This window comes from Eleutherodactylus coqui, chromosome 4 (genome assembly GCF_035609145.1).
Source record: "Eleutherodactylus coqui strain aEleCoq1 chromosome 4, aEleCoq1.hap1, whole genome shotgun sequence".
NCBI lineage: Eukaryota > Metazoa > Chordata > Amphibia > Anura > Eleutherodactylidae > Eleutherodactylus > Eleutherodactylus coqui.
Genome location: NC_089840.1, coordinates 150,225,604 through 150,245,623, shown reverse-complemented (window position 1 = coordinate 150,245,623; position 20,020 = coordinate 150,225,604). Strand labels below are relative to the sequence as shown.

Sequence of the window (20,020 nt, the reverse complement as noted above, 5' to 3'; positions counted from 1 at the left end):
TCGTTCCGAATAACGAACACCCGAACATTTTGGTGTTCGCTCATCTCTAGTCACAACTCATTTATTCAATGCTAAGTGCAAAAGTAAGTGCACTCCTACGTAATATACCTAATCTAATTCTCTAACTTCCCTGTGTCGTATAAACATTCAAATTTGGCATGAGCATTCTGTAGGTGCTAAATAGGAAAAGTAAAGGGGCTACAACTGGATTACTCAATGCTAAGTGCAAAAGTAAGTGCACTCCTATGTAATGTAACTTACCAGGTGTCATACAAGCCTGAAATTTAACACGAGCATTCTTTAGGTCCTACATAGGAAATTTGAAGAGGTAGCAACTTGATTATTCAATTCTAAGTGCAAAAATAAGTGACCCCCTCCATATGTAATGTTCCTAATCTAATTCTCTAACTCCCAGGTGCCATACAAACTTTAAATTTGGCACAACCATTGTTTAGGTTCTAAATAGGAAAAGTCAAGGGGCCACAACTTGATTATCCAATTCTAAGTACAAAAGTAAGTGACCCCTTATGTTATGCAACTTCCCACTATCGTTGAAACTTGAAATTTGGCACAACCATTCTTTAGGGCCTACATAGGAAAGGTAAAGGAGTCGTAACTTGATTATTCAATTTTAAGTGTGAAAGTAAGTGACCCCCTATGTAATGCAACTATTAACACTCATCTGAACCGCACAAACATGAAATTTGCCACGACCATTCTTTACATCCTAACAGGAAAAGTAAAGGGGTTGCAAATTCAATATTCAAATCTAAGCATGAAAAACTGTGAAAATCCGTGAAAATCTGTGATACATGACAGTTCTTCTTTCAGAAACCATAAAGCCTAGAAAAATGATTTGTATACTGAGGGCAATGTACCTCACCTAAATGTGTATATACTGTGTTACCATGTGACGGTTGCTGGTCCTCCCGGGGTGGCAGTGTGCGGGGTCCCACAGTCCGGGTGCGTCCCCCCAGCTAGTTGTTCGGCTGCCGGGGGCGTGGGCAGCGTGGTGCTGGTGCCGCGCGGCACTGTGCGCGTGGCATCTGTGAGTGCAGCTGCCGTGCACAAGCTCCCTTTTTATTATGTTCTGTTGGGAGTTGGCTGTCTCCCTCTCTCCACCCCTGGGCAGAGGCTTTTGTTTAAAGGTCGAGCAGAGACTTGCAATCACTGCCAGTTATTGGTTTCCCTCAGTGTGCTAGCTAGTCAGCCTCTGTTGGTCTCCTGACTCTGTCATCTTGTCTGCTATACCTTGCTATTGTCTGCCAGGTTTTTCCATCTGCCTCAGTTCTGCTTAGTATTGTTCGTGTTGGTTATTTACATCTGCCTTTTCTGTCAGTATTCTACCCTTTCCATCCAGGTACACCAGTGTCCCTTTTTGGTCCCTAGTGAGAGTAGGGACCGCTGCCCAGTTGCCTGCCTGGGGTTAGCCAGGAGTGGAGGCAAGTAGGCAGGGACAGGGGTTGTGGGTGAGATTTAGGGCACTCGGGTTGGCGTATCAAGGGTAGTATACCGTAACATACTGAGGAGAATCTACCTCACCTCCATGTGTATATACTGAGCCTTATATAAATGACCTGTGTGTGTGTATACTGAGAACAATCTAACTGACCTCTGTGTGCATATACTGAAAGGCTGTAAAGTATATACAGAAGCATGCATAGACTGCAGGGATGGAGCATGCCTTTAAGGCTAAGAAGGAGCTGCAACCTCCAGTCCAGACAGGGAGAGGTGACACATTCTGCAGATGGAGATCGGTACATGCAGTCTGAGGAGAATCTAATGCTCCTCTATGTGTATACATATTTTATTCCTCGGTTCCTCTGAAGTAACCATGACTTCATAAAATTTTCAATGCGAAGAACAGGTAAACACCGGTATTAAATTAACTCGGGTGAAGCCGGGTATATCAGCTAGTCTATATATATATATATATATATATATATATATATATATATATATATATATATGTTTGGAAGTGTGTGAAATTATCTGTATTACTTTAAATGGTTAATAATGGGTTAATGTCTGATGTTCCTACCACCTAACACTGCATGACTATACAAAATACACCCTAAACTGCTCTCACACCTGTCAGTCACCCCTAGCTAGATGTGGTATTGGATGGAGAGATTTCACTTAGCTCAGGATTGTTAAGAAGAAAGGTATGAAAGCTTAAGAATGGGCGGGGTTAGGCAGTCTAGTCCTGGAGTTCATGGAGAGAAGACAGCCAGAGATAGAGACCAGGGAGTTATAAGCAAAACATCTTGACAAAGTCTTTAAAGAGAGTCTAGTCCAGAGGAACCCAAGAAAGAGACCGGGGAGGAACAGGGCGTACATCTACTTTAGCCAGTGTGGTGGGAATCTAGAACATCTAAGTGTGAGTACCCGAACATCAAGAACTGTTTAGTGGAGAGAGAGAAGAATAGAGCACAGTGTAGTGAGAGAGGGAGCAGAGCAGAGAAATACCGAAGGAGAAAAGAAAGTCACCAGTTAACCCTTTCTAATTCAAGTCAGTTAACTGAGTCTATAGTGAATGATGCACGTGAAGTCTGTGATATAAACAATTGAAACGTAATGTGAATGGTGTAACTGCTATGGGGACGAAGTCCACTCTTCTAATAAAGTTTGGATTTTTTTTCATCCAATGTCTGCTTCCTGAAGTGCTTCCCACCACCTACAACAGCTACACCGAGGTACCACATGACACTCCAGGAATGCAAGGACTACTTCCTCCCCCCTCCCCCTCCCTGTTATTGCCAAGGTGCAGTGAAGTCGATGAGAAACAGAAATGAAAGAAAAATTACATATTTGCTCACCTTAGGAGAGTTTATGCAGAGTTATTACAAAACGTTTAAGTACATGAAGCCTCCGATTGATGGGCAGCATGAACCCTGGACAGGGAAGCCTGTTGCCTCCATGGCTGTTTTATTTTTAAATGCTGTGATGTTTCAGAATAAATATACTTTGGAGTCTGACACAGGGGGAGAACAGGACGGCCTCTCTGCACCCACATTATGCAAAGTGACAGTTCTCTCCATATATGCAAGCAGGGAGGGGAGCTGTCAGCCTTCATACAGCAGGCGGGAAAGGTCAGTGTAGCCCGCCCCATTAATTCAGAGCTTAACTCCCAGTCAGACTTCATAGAGCAGGCAGGAACAAGTCAGCATGGCCCACCCAAGTGACTCAGAGCTCAGCTGCCAGTCAGACTCCAAAGTGCATTAATTCTGAAACATTGCAGTGTTTCAGAATAAAACACCCACAGAGGCAGTAGGCTTCCCTGTCTGGGGTTCAGGCAGCAGGAGCCTAATGTCAGAATCCCTTTAACTACTTCAGGGCTACACATTGAGTGTAATTGTTTAGGCAGTCCTTATATATCTCTGCAGAGAATCCCTAGAGCCCCTCCTTCCTCACCACTGCTGTGCAGGAGCTCCTTGATCTGAGAGCCTAATGACAGCTCAGATTATGGAGCTTTGCCTGGAGACCAATCAGTATGGTATTCAGGCATGTGATGGCTCTAACAGCCAGTCATATCTGTTACCTTGACAAATACTGCTGTGCCCTCCTCCTCCATCTCGGAAGTCAGACAGCTCATTTCATAGAAAGATGATGCCAACATAATGTGGACATCTGGTAAAAGTTAATGTTTGCACTCATTTCATATCTTGTCAATGAACCTCACATGATACCATTTAGTAATAACCATTATGTTTTGTGTTTCAGTTATATTTATGGTGGCTTATTGGTTCCGTGCATCCTATGGTATGTAGTTTGCAATACACTTCAGATCTATTCCATTTGCAAACAGGAAGTTTTCTCTCATTGATCTCATGACCATGCTCTTTGCATGTGCCTTTGAGAAGGGCTGTGGGAGTGGCATTCAGTACCCCAAAGTTTTGGTGCAGAGTGTGTTGTACACTCTGCATTCATTGTTTTAATTCTTTCCGAGCATTTCATAGATGTCCTTATTTAACACACTACTGTCTCATGATGTTTGCACCCTCTATTTAAATAGCCAATGAGAAGTTGTTTGCATGTAACAGCCTTCTGTGTCAGTCTCTACAGACTCTAAGAGGACTCTACAGACTCTATGTGGATGGTCTCACTGAATCCTCACCATTCTTTTGTCATGAGGTTGGGGAGCCACACAGAAAATAATCACAGTTGTAATAATGCAAAAGACAGACAGAAAAAGCAACCTGAGGATGAGGATTGTGGCAGGCGCTGTGATATTGGAGTACAGGTGCAAAACCGTTCCTACATGAAACCATTCCACAGCGTAGTTCTACACACTAAAAGAGTCCTGGGACCTTATATAAAGTCATAAAGGATCCTACTATACTGACCTTGTTCTGTCAAAGATCCAAAGATGTCTGGTTCAGCTGGCTTTGTCGCAATGGAAGTAGTGGTGGTAATTTTGGGTTCTTGGGTTGTTGGTAGTTTTGTATTCTTATGTTTAGGAGCAAGAGTGGCTACTTCAATCTGTTAGAAGATTAGAATTAGAAGATTAGAATAAAGAACCCAAATTATGACACAGTTTGACAAAAACAAACTAGCTGCCTGCATCTTGAGTTATGCAGTAATATTAATAAGCTGTATATCTGTCACCTGTATTCCCAGGTACCTAACCAATAACGGAAACAGAAAAAACGAGACAAAAGCAGAGCCGTGCCTGACTGTTGAAACATACAATCTAAACAGAATGAGAGGAGTGACACAATCGATACATAGTGCCACTTTTATGCAGGGATTAGTCTATTTGTATTGGCAATGGGATGATAACTAAAACTGCCTGGGCTGGTCATTCTGCTAGTACAGATATAAAGTCCACAGTTGCAGCAAGCAAGAGGTAGCTCAAGTGGGTGGTGTCAGTTTCCACTTTGTCACAGTGGCAGCTACTCTGACAGATATGGCGGTTTGTAAGAGTCTCTGTGTAGTTTAAGTACTCACTGCTGATATCTGTATGTGACGCCAATCACTAAGCTGTTGCTGGGGTAGATATTTCAGAAACAGCAGTGTCTCTTTTTGACTACTCTGTAAGACCCTCCGGGTCACTATAGTTCCCCCTAATTAAAATGCAGCCTTCCTCGGTGTAAACTACAAACCGTAGGACGAGGCAGATTACCCACCTAAAATTATGACAGTTTATTTTGTTGAGAAAGGAAATTTGAGAACTTGCAAGTATGTATTTTGGAAGGAGAACCATTGGGTTAAGACAGAGTCTTAGATCCCAGCTAGCTATGGGGCCCTTACATAATCCTTCTCCCCACATTCTGAAGGTTGCATATACCTTCCTTATGAATTAAATTAATATAATTTTTTTTAAATGCACTGTGATGCGGGTATCCTAGAAGGGAAGAATTCAAAAGCTAGTAGTAGTCAAAGGTTATGATTAATAAGTCCTGTAAAGTCCACATCAATGAGAACAACCTGAAAAAGAAAGCATGTAAACTTTAACTGTGGAGTCCAGTTTTCAGAGTCTGTGGGATGTCCACTTTATTCATAAAGGCCACAGTAATAAGAGACAGTTTCTCCTGCTATTCAGTAAACAGGAAACAAACCAACATGTCACCAAGTAGTCTCTTGGGGCCAATTCTTGAACGTTGCCATTTTTCTGGGTAGCCTCTCAGGGCACATTTCTTAATATTTGTAATCCAAAAGGGTGAAACAAATAAAAACACGTCGACCATAACACACTGGTGGAAAAATAAAAACAAAAAACGTTTAGCAAACAAAAATCTAAAGAAGTGTATAATTAATCCTGAAAGCAAGCTGGAAGCTGGACCCTGTTGCTTCTTGTACAGTGTCTGAGGGCCAACAACTGGAAGTCTTCTCTTTGGAGGAGATGGGGGGCTATCAGGAACTTGTGATGGGTTTCATTTCAAAATCTGCTGTAGCATTTGTGGTACTGGACATTACAAGTTCATCAATGGATGCTGATACTAGGCCCATAGGTTATTTAAATCAAGAGGCAATGGGCACGCAGTGTCCTGTAACTTTGTTTGTTCAGCTTCGGAGCCTGTTTTCCCGGTATCACAGTCTGTTAATTCCGGTGATGATGTGGAGGACGTGCATAGATTGAGTCGATTACAGATTACGATTTGAGATTTTCTGTTAGGCTGAGTGATGCAATATAATCCTTTCTCTACAGAGGGTATAGAGGAGATGTTGTATGGTTGTAGCTCCCAGCGGGAATCAAGTTGCCCGTGCGATGTTCTTTATGAAGCCCTACTCGATCTCCAATCTGTAGCATTGTTGCATGTGCTTGTTTGTCAAAATCAGCTTGTTGTTTCTGCCGTACTCCTTCCCGATGGGTATCCACAATGAGTTGGGCCTCTTTAAGTTGATGCTGATGATCCTGTACCCATTCAGTTGTTGGTAATGGATTTATTTAATCAGGAACCTGAATTCCTAACACCAAATCTGAAGGTAATTTTCCCTGTCTGCTGAACATCAGGTAATAAGGGATATACCCAGTGGAACAATGAGGTGTGTTGTTATACGTATAGCTGAGCTCCAGAAGGATGTCAGGCCAATGAGCTCTTTGATTTGAAGGGATGGTTCGGAGTAGCTCTAGGATCGTCTGATTCGCTTTTTCACATAGCCCATTTCCCTGTGAGTGATAAGCGGTAGTTTGAAGTTTCTGGCACTGGTAGACACCACACAGTTTTTGAAACAACTGCGACTCAAAGGCAGAACTTTTATCTTAGAGAATTTTTTCCGGACATTTATAGTGTAGGATAAAGTGTTTTCATATTTTAGAAGTGATGGTCTTGGTAGTTAGTTCTTTAACACGTATAGCCACAGTGAATTTGATATAGTGATCTATCATAGTCAGTATGTAGCTATATCCCGACAGGCTAGGCTCAATATTCAAGTGATCTATGGTTAAGAGTTTCAACGGTGGGACTGTAATGATGTAATAATGGGGTGAAGAGCAGCTTTCTGATCAGATCTGGCTTTTTGGCGAGCCTCACAGGTGGCACACTCTTGGCACCGCTTCTCTATGTCGACCCTCATAGAGCCATTTTTGGTGGATATTTTGAAAGTCTGGGGATTTGCTGGATGAATCCATGGCAGATAAGTAGCTTTGTTGAGGTGGCTGAATTTCGAAATCAGGCATTTCTTCCTCTCCCCATTGATCTTCTTTTGGTGAGTAGCCAATAGCTATAAGTAGTCTAGACAGCGCATCAGCATTGATGTTAGCCTAACCAGCTCGGTATTTCACAATAAAATTGAAATTAACTAACCTGGAGAGCCGTCTTTGTTCCAATGCTCCTAGCTTTGCAGAATTTAAATGGGCAACAGGATTGTTGTCAGTATAGACCACCATTTTTGGGGCTTCTAAATAGTCTCTGAATTTCTCTGTGACAGCCCACACGAGCACCAGCAGTTCTAATTTAAAGGAGCTATAATTTTGATCATTTCACTTCAAGCCTTTCAGGGAACGGCTGGCACAAGCAATATTCTCTCTCTCTCTCTTCTTGCACCTGACTCCAGACCGTGCCTAATTCCTTGAGGCTAGCATCTGTGTTAAGATTAAAAGACTGAGTATAGTTGGGATATGCTAAAATTGGCGGTGCAATTAGTTTTTCCTTGAGAACTTGAAAAGCATACTCTTGTTCTTCTCCCCAGTTGATGGGAATAGGTTTACAATGGGGTTCCTTTGAATCTTCTCTCAATACCTCTTGCAGTGGTGCAGCAATATGAGCAAAATTTGGTATAAAACGCCTGTAGTAGCCTACAAACCCTAGGAAACTGTAAACATCTTTCAAAGTCTTTGCGGTAGGCCACTTTTTGATGGCTTCAGTTTCTCGGGATCTGGACATACTCCATAGGCACTGACAATGTGACCCGGTACTTGTGTTTGCAGCAGATGGCATTTGGATGGTTTCACCTTGAGTCCATGAGTAATAGGGATGTGAAATAATTCTCTTTGGTGTTGCAGATGATCCTTGTAGGTCTTGGAATATATAATGACATAATATAGGTACAGCAAAACAGTTCAAAGTTCTTATGACCCAGACAACGCTCCATAAGTCTTTGAAAAGTGCCTGGGGCGTTGCAAAATCTGAAGGGCATACAGTTGAACTCGAACAGACCCAAAGGAGAAGTGAAGGCTGTTTTCTCACAATTGAGCTCATGCATGGGGACCTGCCAAAAATCACTGGTGAGATCTAACGTGGAGAAATAGGTGGCAGAGCCTAAAGTAGTCAAGGACTATTCAATTCTGGGCAGCGGATATGCATCTTTGTGAGTGATGTTATTCAATTTGCGGAAGTCAACACAGACACTACCATCTATCTTTTTAACCAGTACTATAGGTGCCGCCCAGGGACTTTAACTTTCCTGAATTATATTGCTAGTTTTCATTTCTTGAATCAGAAACTTGACTTGCTGGTGTGAAGAGGGTGGTATTGGGTGATATCATTCCTTTATGAGTGTGTGACCATCCATTGGTATAGTGTGAGAAATGCCTTTGATGCAACCAAATCCATAGCGTGTTTGCTAAATGCAGCCTGCTTTTCTTGGGCCACATCCCATACTCCTTGTATTTGATCCATAGTAGTCTGTGAGTCTCCAGTATGTAGATTAGCTATCCAGGACTCGGGTCTTTGAGAGTATAACTGTTTCTGCTGGGTACATTGCTGTACATCCATCTTCAGAGATAGCAGAGGGATTTGTGCTACTGCATCATATTTTTTTAGTTGGACGGAGGTATTCCGTAGGTTGATGAGGTGAACAGGAACTCTCCCGCCAGTTATGACAACGAGGCTTTTGGCAGCCATTAAGAACAGATGTCCATAAATAGGAATAGGATCAACCAGTGCCTCAGCCTTTCCCTTGTAATCCTGGATGGGTCTGACACCAGTGTAGGAACTCTGATTCTGGGAGGACTATCACTGGTCTTACGTCTTTGATTCAAGCTAGCCCCACATGACCTTTCTAATTGGTGAACTTCTGCTGGGCCGAAAAAGTTGATGGCCTTCTGCAATACCACTTGTTGGGCCTGTGATGCTCCCGGTACAGACTTCTGGAAGGCTTCTAACATCTCCACGTAGCAATTGCATAGGATATTCATTCCTAGTGTCACGACTGGAGCATTTCTATCGGGGACATCTCCTACTAAGATACCTTGTTTTGGTAGCTAAGCTCTTCAGGCGAGAACTGTGGGTTCCCAGTACCCTGCTACCGGCACCGGTAATCTATTACTGGCAGTGTCATTTATCACTGTCTTTGGTGGGCAACTCAGCGTGTCTAGATTCCAATATTTCTCAAAGTCTATTCTTTTAATAGTGGTCACCTGTGACCTGGTATCCAGCAATGCTGGCAAAGGTATGCCGTCGACGTATATTATCACTTCCGGACATGACATACTTAGATACTCCCTTGGGGATGATTGGACCTACTCTTTGTTCCCTCGGGGGATATCTGTTTAACACCCAGCACTTACTCTCTTGGTGGCCATTGTGGTGACAGTGCTTACAGTAGGGACGTGTACCTCGGTAATAAACTCTGGTAGGTCACAGTGACCCTGGAGGGCGTCTATGCCCATAGGACACTGGTTGTGGAGAGAATCTCTGGCACACCAACTCTCCCATCTTCTTACACAACGCTGCCAGCTTATTGGTTAGCTCAGCCATTTGTTTCTGCATTTCATGCAAGGATTCTTCCGTGAGCACACCTGTCTGTGTGGCCTGTCGTGGTTGTTCCCATTTGCTATGTCTTTGTGATTTCTCTTTGCCAGACCAGTAAAGATTCTGAGATTGTCTAATTCGTCCACCTGGGGTTCTTGCCCAGTACTTGTATAGCCAGTTCTTTAAACTCAAGAAAACTACTATCTGGGTGCTGGACGGATAAAATTTTTAATTGGCTACGGAGGGTTTCTGTCTCTGTTCCCTCTAAATTGTTCTTGGAGAGCTTGATCTGCCCCATCAGCCTCTTTGGGATCAGACTGAACCACCACCTTCATATCCTCTTGTAGGGATAAGGCATAGTCTCCAATGGACCGATTTTAGATCTCAACATTGTATACATGTCAAAAATACCCTGCAGACATTTGAATATTTCTTCAAACATTTTCCTGTGCTCATGGGGCCAGGTTTTCACTTCCCAAGCCGCAGCTCCTTCTAACTGTCCTATCAAGATCTGTACTTTTTGTTACATTGCGAGTGGAAAGAGTCAGAAAATGGCTCCCATTTTACTCTTAAACTCACAAAAGGTATGCCTCTCTCCACTGTATTGTGGCAGCCAAGGGGCGGCTAAGCAATAGGGCATTGTCAGCGGTGTGAAGGCGGTTGAATTCTGGGCTGAGCGAGTGCTAGTTTGTTCATTATCACCTTCATCGGACATGTTATAGAATCTGTTTTACTTTTGGTGTGATCTGTCAAAAATGGGGCCTGGCCCTTTAAAAAATTTTTTATACTTCGTACACCAACATGAAATAGATCACAGCGGTCACTATCCGGTTTGCAGATGCCACATTTTGACCCTTCTGCTGCAACGAGCCAGAAGTAGCTCAAGTGGGTGGTGTCCGTTCCACTTTGTCACAGTGGCAGCTGACAGATATGGCGACTCACGCAGCAGGCGTAAGAGTCTCTGCGTAGTTTAGGTACTGACTGCTGATATGACGCCAATGCCTTTTATATGAGAAAAACCTTACTTATGGTAATGAGATAACAAGACCAATCCAATTGGATGCCAGTAAACTTAAGGCATACAGCTTACTATGTAATGCCAGGTCATAGAGACAGTTCACTCTTGTGGATTTGGGAGCAATGATAACAACAACAGTTACATTTGTATCCACATTGACAGTGTCAGATTTCTTACTTCTCTCAGGGTGAAGGTTATTTGGATACAATAAAAAGTTTTCCTTTACTTCGTCCGGGGCTGTCAGCAACAGGCTGGAAGGGCTCGTGCAAGGTAGATTATATTTCCCTGTTAGTTAACTGCAAAAGGGAGGTAACACTCACTATTATGATGGCCTCTTTTTCTGACTGGCTCGATTTTCTTACTCAATATGGAGGAGAAACTCCACTACTCTCCATTCTTCCTCCCTCCATCTCTTCTAATGACACACTCGCTGTCTCATTGCACTATATCCCTCTCCTGCTCTCAATCTCCAACTCCTAACTGCCAACGTATGCACACTTAAAATTGTTTTAAGTAGGAACTTATTAACTCTTTTTGACTACTCTGTAGGACCCTCCGGGTCACTACACAGTAAGGAGGTAGTTTGTTGAGGACACAGCAGGTTATGTGGGGGCCATAGGCGGTTTTAGGTGCAATTTTAGGGAGAATCTTGAAAAAGGACATTTTGAAAGCATGCAGGAGCTAGTCTAATTTCCAGGGGGCAGTGAGTCTCACAAAGTGGGTGCAGAATTGGAAAATCACTTGGTGATATATGACGGTATAGCAGTGTAGGGAGCTTTGTAGACTACTGTAGTAGTGGAGTCTGGACTTAATCTTACAAGAAATAAGTGACCAGTATAAGAGATTATGTACTATTTTTTGATTACTCTATACCTGCAAGGTAGAGACAATCTGAAATTTACTTCTTGACTGCACACACTGCTATGTCTTCAGCAATATCAGAAAGTTATAATATGGCAACAAAGCAGTTTCTAGCACTTGGAGGGGATATGACTACCTGAGACGCCTTCTCTTTAAAAACGGGGAGGGGCACAGCCAATTCTTCTAAATATTCCTGCGCAGAAACACTGTGGATCTTCATGATAGCAGGGACAGTAGCACTTGCAGAGAGGCATTGATCAGTCTCATCCGCCTCCTCCTTGCATTTATAACAAAGGCCAGAAGCAGGAGGAGGATGCAGGGAGTACCGCAGTGGCACAACAGGGTGAGTAGTAACCATACTGTCTTCCCGGCTGTGCCTCTTTTCCGTTCTCAAATAATAGAAGGAAGAGGAGGAGGATAGACAGCGTCTGATAAGCCGGAGCAGAGAAAAGAGTCCAGGAGGAGGGAGCACATCAGCAGACACTCCACTGTCCATCAATACTTTGTACAGTATATATATGTTTTACAACATATTTGACATGATACAGTCATGAGAAAAACTGAGTACACCCTCTTTGTATTACATGCATTTGAAAAAAAACATCTGGTTCACAGATGGTCTTAAAATTAGGTAAAGACAACCTCAGATGAATGACAACACATTACAAATAACACCATGCAATTTAGTTTAAAAAAAACTAAGCCAAAATGCAGATGTAGTGTGGGACAACTTAAGTACACCCCATGAATCAATAGCTTCTAGAAACACTGATCGCAGCAATGGCTTTCATTAATGGTTTTCTGTATGACTTTCAGTCTCACATCATTCTGGAGGAATTTTGGCCTGCTCTTTTCAAAGTTGATTCAGTTCATTGATGCTTGTGTGCATTTGTTTATACACAGCTCTCTTAAGATCCCACTACAGCATTTCAATTGGGTTGACAAGGTCATCTGAAAAGCATCAAGTTTGGGGTGTATCCCGTGGTTGTGTGAATGTGATTATTGTAGGCCCATACTAGGGAGATACTTGGGCCAACAAGATTTTTTTTTAGTCTCTAACATACGCAACATTTGCAGCAATGTTCGGTTGAGGCCTTCACATGCACCATTACCTTAAGGATGATGAGGCATCAATATCTCTAAAGATTCTTTGGCTTGTATGTCTTGCACAAGAGTCTGTTGTTTTGGACTTTTGTTTAATTTATATACTCGACACATTCTGCAAACTTCTTCAACTGTTTTTTTCTAGTTGTGGACGATAAACTATTCGCTGCAACAACTGGAGTGTTTTATTTAGTTTCCATTGGGAGATACACAACTCTGTATAGCCAATCAGAACTAACAGAACCTTTTGAGTTAAATGGCCTTTCTTCCTCATTCCATTTTTCTGCTGAGTTACCCAACATTTCACTTGTGACAATCTGGGTCTATATTTTTGAATTTTACTCCACTCTTCATTTGTCTTGTTGAGAAATGTAGTAGATGGGGTTACCACTACATCTGTCTGTGCCATCACTGAGTTTGAAGGGAATGTTTGAAAATAAGGGGTTTCCTCTTTCTCTATCATGTCCTCCACATCTCTTACCAGTATTCCAAGGGTCAAACAGGACAAGGCAACAGCATTGCTATTTTAAGTTTTCTCTCTGTAGCGTATAGTATAGTTGTACCTTGCAACTCATTATACCCAACAGTGTTCTAAGTCTCCAATCTAAGCAGTTTTCAAATAGGCCAATGGATTGTCTGTAGAGATGAGTGAGCACGTTCGGATAAGTCAGTTACTCGAGCGAGCCTCGCTCCTCTCGAGTAACTACATTCTTGTCCGAGCATGCTTGGCGGGGGGGGGGCAGCGTGGGAGAGAATGAGAGAGATCTCTCTCTTTCCCTCACCCACGCTACACCCGCCGCCCCCACGAGCACGCTCGGACAAGAATGCAGTTAATCAAGAGGAGCGAGGCTCGCTCGAGTAACTGACTTATCAAAACGTGCTTGCTCATCTCTAATTGTCTGTCTTGACATGGACTTGAACTCCAGTGAGGTAATCTGCAATTTGTTTGGTCATGACCCAAACCAATGTCCGAAGTTCCAATAAAAAAAACAAAACTGTAGTTTCTAGATTATGTTCAGAGTTCTTGAAAGATCGACTGGCATAAGCTATAACTCATGTCCATACTGAATTTGAACCAATATAGCTCCCAGCCCGTAAAAGCAGTCTAAAGAAGAAATGGTTGATCAAAATCAGCATGTGCAAGAATGGGAGCAGTGGTCAATGCTTCTTTCAAAATTAGAAAAGCTTCTTCTTAAGCCTTTCTTCAAGGTATGAGTCGGTTCTTTAGGCCGCAGAAGTTGCCCTGACACCCTTGCTGTGTGCGGACGAGCATTATCCTGCTGGAAAATGCCTCTTGGAAGCCACCATGAGAGGAACACGTGGCTGCAGGATGTCTTAAAGATATTGCTGAGCTGTCATTGTCCCTCATACCACTACTAGGGGTGACCGACTATTGTATGCAATGGCTTCCCAAACCACCACACTAGCAGTGGGAGCAGTGTGCTGCTTCACAGAAAAGGCAGGATTGAGGAGCTCACCCCTAGGTCTTCAGATATGAACACTGCCAAACTAAACCTGGATTTGTTGCTGAAGACAAACAGGTTCCACTCTGTAGCAGTCTCATTTTGTCGTTTACCACACCACTGCAAATGGAGGTGATGGTGGGTGGGAAAGGCTATACACATAATGAGTGCTGTAAGACCAAATGTCCTTCAACCAAGTGCCTGGAAACGGTTCCAACAGACAAAGGGGTCTGTAACGATGGTGCCACCTGTCTACGATGGACAACGAAACAGTTGGAGCTTCCAATGCTAGTCAGACAACAAGTTGGAACTGCTAGTGCTTATCCACTCGTGATCTGTCAAGGGCATCCTGACTCCGGTCGCCTTGTTTGCATGTCCTCACGCCAAGGTGGAGGAAAAATTTGTTGATAAAACATCCAGCTTCTTGCATTCCAATAATGCGCCCTCTCTCAAACTCTGGACAAAATCTCTTTGATTGCATTGTAGAGGCGTCTAGTGGTCAACAAGCTCGACACAAACGGGAAAATAAGTCCAATACACAAAAGTAGCCTCCAAAAGCCTTACAGGCGAATGGTGGAACCACTTTTAGGGTTTCAGGTGGCAAGACTGTTCAGCTAATCACACCACAACTCTAATCATTTGCATATCTGCCTGAGATGGAACTGCATGCCGAGCTTTGCAGCAAAACAACAGCTTTATTGGCGGCTGGATTGTTTTGGAGAAAGTGTATTATGGGGTCCTGGAGTAGATGTGGTTTGTTTTATTGAGTTCTGCAGCAGATGCAGTATATGTGATGCAGTTCTGTAGCAGATGCGATGTGCTTCATGGAGTCCTGTATAAGATTTGGTGTGTGTTATGAGGTTCTGCAGTAGATGTCTGTCAGACATCTGTGATTTGTGCACCTGGAAGACAGCACAAAGAGTTTATATCAGGTCTGCAGACAGTGGCCTCTGTTCTTCTTCATAGGAAATCCTCCACAACTATCACTCTCCTTTTCTTCTTCGCAACAATTTTTCTCTATACAAGAGGATTCTTCTTCAGAATCCTTTTTTTCTCCATACAAGAGGATTCTGATTGCTTACAAGACAATTCTTTGTGGGAAAGTGATTTCTTCATGTACCTCTTCGTTGTTCTCCTGCATGAGAGCCTGAGCTGTACCGGTGTTGACTGACTCCTGATCCACCTGCTTTTTTGGGTCACATGCTTCCATTTCTTTACTTCTGCAGCTACACTGAACATTTATTTTCCTGCAACATTTTGAAGAGTGATTTCCGCTCTGTGAAGGAAATCCTTATCTTCCCTAATAAGTTTCAATGTAGCTAATCTCTCCTGAAAACTTTGCACCTTTTTCTCCAGTAGAGACACAAGCTTGCATTTCTGGCCAGTGAAGTCTGGCTTTTCCCCCGTTAGGTATATAAACCTATAGCATACATACGTTGCAGCTCACCATATGGCTACTCACCCCTTCCATGTTAAAGGGGTTGTCTCATGAAATCAAGTGGGGTTATATACTTCTGTATGGCCATATTAATGCACTTTGTAATATACATCGTGCATTAATTATGAGCCATACAGAAGTTATTCACTTACCTGTTCCGTTGCTAGCGTCCCCGTCGCCATGGATCCGTCTAAAATCACCGTCTTCTGGCGATTTTAGACGCGCCTGCGCTGTGCGGTGAATGGGGCCGCTCGTGCCGGAGAGCTGGTCCTCGTAGCTCCGCCCCGTCACGTGTGCCGATTCCAGCCAATCAGGAGGCTGGAATCGGCAATGGACCGCACAGAGCCCACGGTGCACCATGGGAGAAGACCCGCGGTGCATCGTGGGTGAAGATCCCGGCGGCCATCTTAGCAAGGTAAGGAAGAAGTCGCCGCAGCGCGGGGATTCGGGTAAGTACTAAACTTTTTTTTTTTTTAACACATGCATTGGGTTTGTCTCGCGCCGAACGGGGGGCCTATTGAAAAAAAACAAAACCCGTTTCGGCGTGAGACAACCCCTTTAATGTCCACTTCCAAACTTCTAAAAGTCAAGAATTCTTGTAATGATATAACCTATGTAAAGGACCTTGCAAGAGACTTTGAAGATCTTGTCAGTAAGGTGAAGAAACTCATCCACCCTACTAGTGGATGGCCATGGAATAAGGAGATGGAGCAGGATTCTAGAGGTGAACAACTGGCTACGTTGATAGTGCGATCAGCAAAGATTTGGATCTCTACACCATGGAGTGAATTACCTATATGATGAACTCCTTGCTAGAGAATAGAGATGGGTTACACCTTACAAAAACAGGCAAACGTACATTTGGCAGGCACTTTGCTGCACTCATCAAGAGAGCTTTAACCCCTCAACGCTGCAGGGCGTACATTTACATCAGATCATTTTCAGTGACAAAGTCATCAGAAAATAAAATAAAGAACGTCAGAAATGTGCTTTTTTTGGTCACCCCGCCTCCAAGAAAAAATGCAATAAAAAGCGATCAAAAAGTCATATGTATTCCAAAATGGTATCAAAGCAAACTATAGGACATCCCACAAAAAATGAGCTCTCGAGCAACTATGTTGACAGAAAAATAGAAAAATTATTGTGCTCAGGAGATAGCGGCAGAAAATAATTTAAAAAAATTAAATATCTTTGAAAGAAAATAAAGGTAGTACAGCAAAAAACAACAAAAAAACAGTACAAGTTTGGTATTGTAGTAATCATACTGACCCATAGAATAAAGTTATCATGTTATTTTTGTTGCAGTTTGTGCGCCATAGAAACAAGACACACCAAAAGATGGTGGAATTTCATTTTGTTGTTTTTTTTTTTCATTTTACTCCACTTAAAATTTTTTTAAAGTTTTTCAGTAAATTATATGGTACATTAAAGAGTACTATTGAAAAATTATAGAATTTTTTTTTTTTAAGTTTTCCAGTAAATTTTATGGTACATTAAAGAGTACTATTGAAAAATACAACTCTTCCCGCAAAAAACAAGCCCACATACAGCTAAGTTGATGGATAAAGGCGTTACGTTTTTTTAAAAGGGGGAACGAAAAACTGAAAATCGGAAAAAAATAAGGGCCATGTCCTTAAGGGGTTAAACTAAAAGAATATAGGAAAGGAAGTGAAAGGGTTAAATGGGATTGTGCCTATAACCACAATTTTTCCTACATTTATCTCATGTACTTGCACATCCTCCTTGGAAGGAGTGACGTTTCGTGGACTGGCTGTACCCTCTTAGACTCATCAGGAATCGATCAATTTCACTCCCATACATAGAATAAGGGAGGAGAAAAACAAAACAAAAACTATTTTTAAACAAAAACATTGGTATATAGATTTGCTCCGCTCCTTCTTTTTTCTCCTAATCTTTCATTAGATAGCAGATGTACGGCGCAGGATTAAAGCTTCTGCAATAAAGCAGGAGCAGGTTGGGTTCTCGGCTATTCGTCACAGCGGAGAACCCAGAGGAGAAGGGAGAAGTGTTTTTTAACCACTTCTGCCTTCTCCTTTCCTGGCTACATAGCACTCAAAAAAGTGAAAATGAAAGTGTTTCTACCACAGCATGACCTGGCGATCATGTGACTATCAGAAACCCCCTGATACAGAACAGCTGCAGGGTCCTAGCCAACCTGGATCAGCTCTGTTAGTGACTATAGTCACTACAGGGGATGTTTTCCCCTGTAACTGGGGCTTTTATGGGTGCGGCTCCACTGGATACCCTAGCTACAGGGGAAAAGTGTTTATTAAAAAAAAACACAATGTGAATGACCCCCAAAGGTCTTAAATAACATGGGGGTTATAGATGGTAAAAAAAATTGTTACAAAAATAAGTTTAAAAAAAATTACACAGTAAAACAATATATGCATAAAAAAGAAAATATGACCCAAAACCATTGCTGTATGCGCTCTGCAATCCTAAACTATACATATTATATATCTAAAGGCTTATTCACACAAGCGTATATCGGCCAGCCGTGAAATGATATATATGCTACGGTGTGATGCGCAAGGCGGCATATATTCCATCAGGCTGTCTCCCCCCCTCCCCCCCTCACCAGCTTTCTGCAAGGGGACAAGGCGCGACAGAGCGGGAGCTAGTGTGCTAAGCTCCTGCCCCTCTCCGTCCCTTGCCACTGTTTGCAATGGGAGGGCAGGACGAGGGTGGGGCTTAGCTCCAACCCCATCCCGCCCCTCCCATTGAAAACAGTGGCAAAGGTCGGAGAAGAAAAGAGGGATGGAGTTTAGCAGTCACGCTGCTAAACTCTCCCACCTTCCTCGTCCTGCAGGTGTCATTGGCTCCCATAGGAGTCAATGCAGCTGCCGTCGCCGACATGGTGGCGCCCAACCAGGCGCTTTTATGCTGCAGAGATACGCCCCTGTGCACTGATGCATTGTAAGCCAATGCATCAGAGGGGCAGCATATGTCGGCCGGGGCGTGAAAACTCGGTCGATATACACCCGTGTGAATAAGCCCTAAATCTCTAAAACAAAATAAGGAAACCATTCCCATACTTTACTTTAGCGTAAATTTAATCATCTAAAAAACAAAACAACTATAAATGTTAAAAAAATCATTTTGTTTTAGCATTTTACCCCCAATAAAACCAAAAAGCAGAAAAAAAAATAGCCCTATATGTCACGGAAAACAAAATGCTGCAAAAATTATTTTGGTAGTTGAAGGCAAAAAATAGGGCAGTTAAACCACCAAATGGGTAAAATCCCTAATAAGTTTCTGGTCCTTTAGGTACAAAACACCCTTAAGGGGTTAACACATAACAGTGAAAAATCGCTCTTTATATTTTACTTTTTATGGTTGCAGTCACATTATGAACTTGCATGACATCATCAAAAGGGAGGAGACATAAGTAGGAACTCATTATACAATGAGAAGTGCGTCTGTATGTGAGGAACTATTGGGTGATGGGACTTATTGGTGACCTAGCTCAGTATAAGCTGATTAAGTAGAGAGTGCTGGCATCCGCACCCGACCATAGAGCTTTAAACCCTTAATGACGCAGACCTTTTTTTTTGCATTTTCGCTTTCCCTCCCCCCTATTAAAAAAATCGTAACTCCTTTATTTATCCATCGACGTAGCTGTATGAGGGCTTGTTTTTTGTGCGACGAGTTGTATTTGTCAATGGTACTATTTTAATGTACCATATAATGTACTGAAAAAACTGTAAAAAATTGTAATTCAAAAAAATCCTCTGGGATGCTCTACCCCAAGGCATCTGGACAATCCCTGATGCACAGAACTTCAGACGCACCTTAAAAATACACTCATATCGTGTACATCTCCTGCCCCTGTACCTCCTTATCACCACCTCCCCATTTGTTTCCCAATTACTTATTAGTGCATGTAATTGTCATATTGTTTTCTGTTTCCCCCGTGCTTTGAAAGCGCTGCAGAATAAGTTCGTTCTATACAAATAAAGATATTATTATTAAATGAACTGTCAACAGCAATTGATAAGGAATTTTAAAATTTATATACTGTGATCATTTCTAGAATATAACAATAAAAGTTATATTTTAAGGTCCCACTTTAGGGTTTATTGCCTCTGGCATATGGTATCATGCTGGTTAAAGTTTAACCCACGTGAGCATGAAGCCCGCTATTTTTGAATTGTGATTACATAAAACAGTGCATACACGGAAGACATCTGTGCTTTTCACAGATCATTGCTAAATAATGTAAAAAAATGAGCAGACTTCAGTGGGTTTTTTTTGTATGAGAAAAAATGTATAACATGGGAGTAAAACAAGGGCAGGTGCAATTAATACAGACGGAACATGAAAACACACATTGACCTAAATAGGCAACCCCTCCCAAGAAAAAAATATTCTTAGGAATATACAATTCAATGGACTTTATTCCTTTTGGAACATTTTAATTAAGTATATTTATTCACAGTTTATAGAAAAATTCTTAAAAAGGTCTGTGCGCTTC

General features: G+C 42.3%; 1 protein-coding gene across 2 annotated transcripts in view; it reads right to left on the bottom strand.

Moving 5' to 3' along the window:
- LOC136624774 (opticin-like) overlaps positions 1 to 20,020 on the bottom strand; it is an 82,427-nt gene that overhangs the window by 36,772 nt on the left and 25,635 nt on the right. For both annotated transcript variants that reach the window (XM_066598710.1, XM_066598711.1), the window contains exon 4: positions 4,347 to 4,482. In XM_066598710.1, coding sequence (XP_066454807.1) covers positions 4,347 to 4,482 — 136 coding nt within the window. The remainder of the gene's footprint in view (positions 1 to 4,346; positions 4,483 to 20,020) is intronic.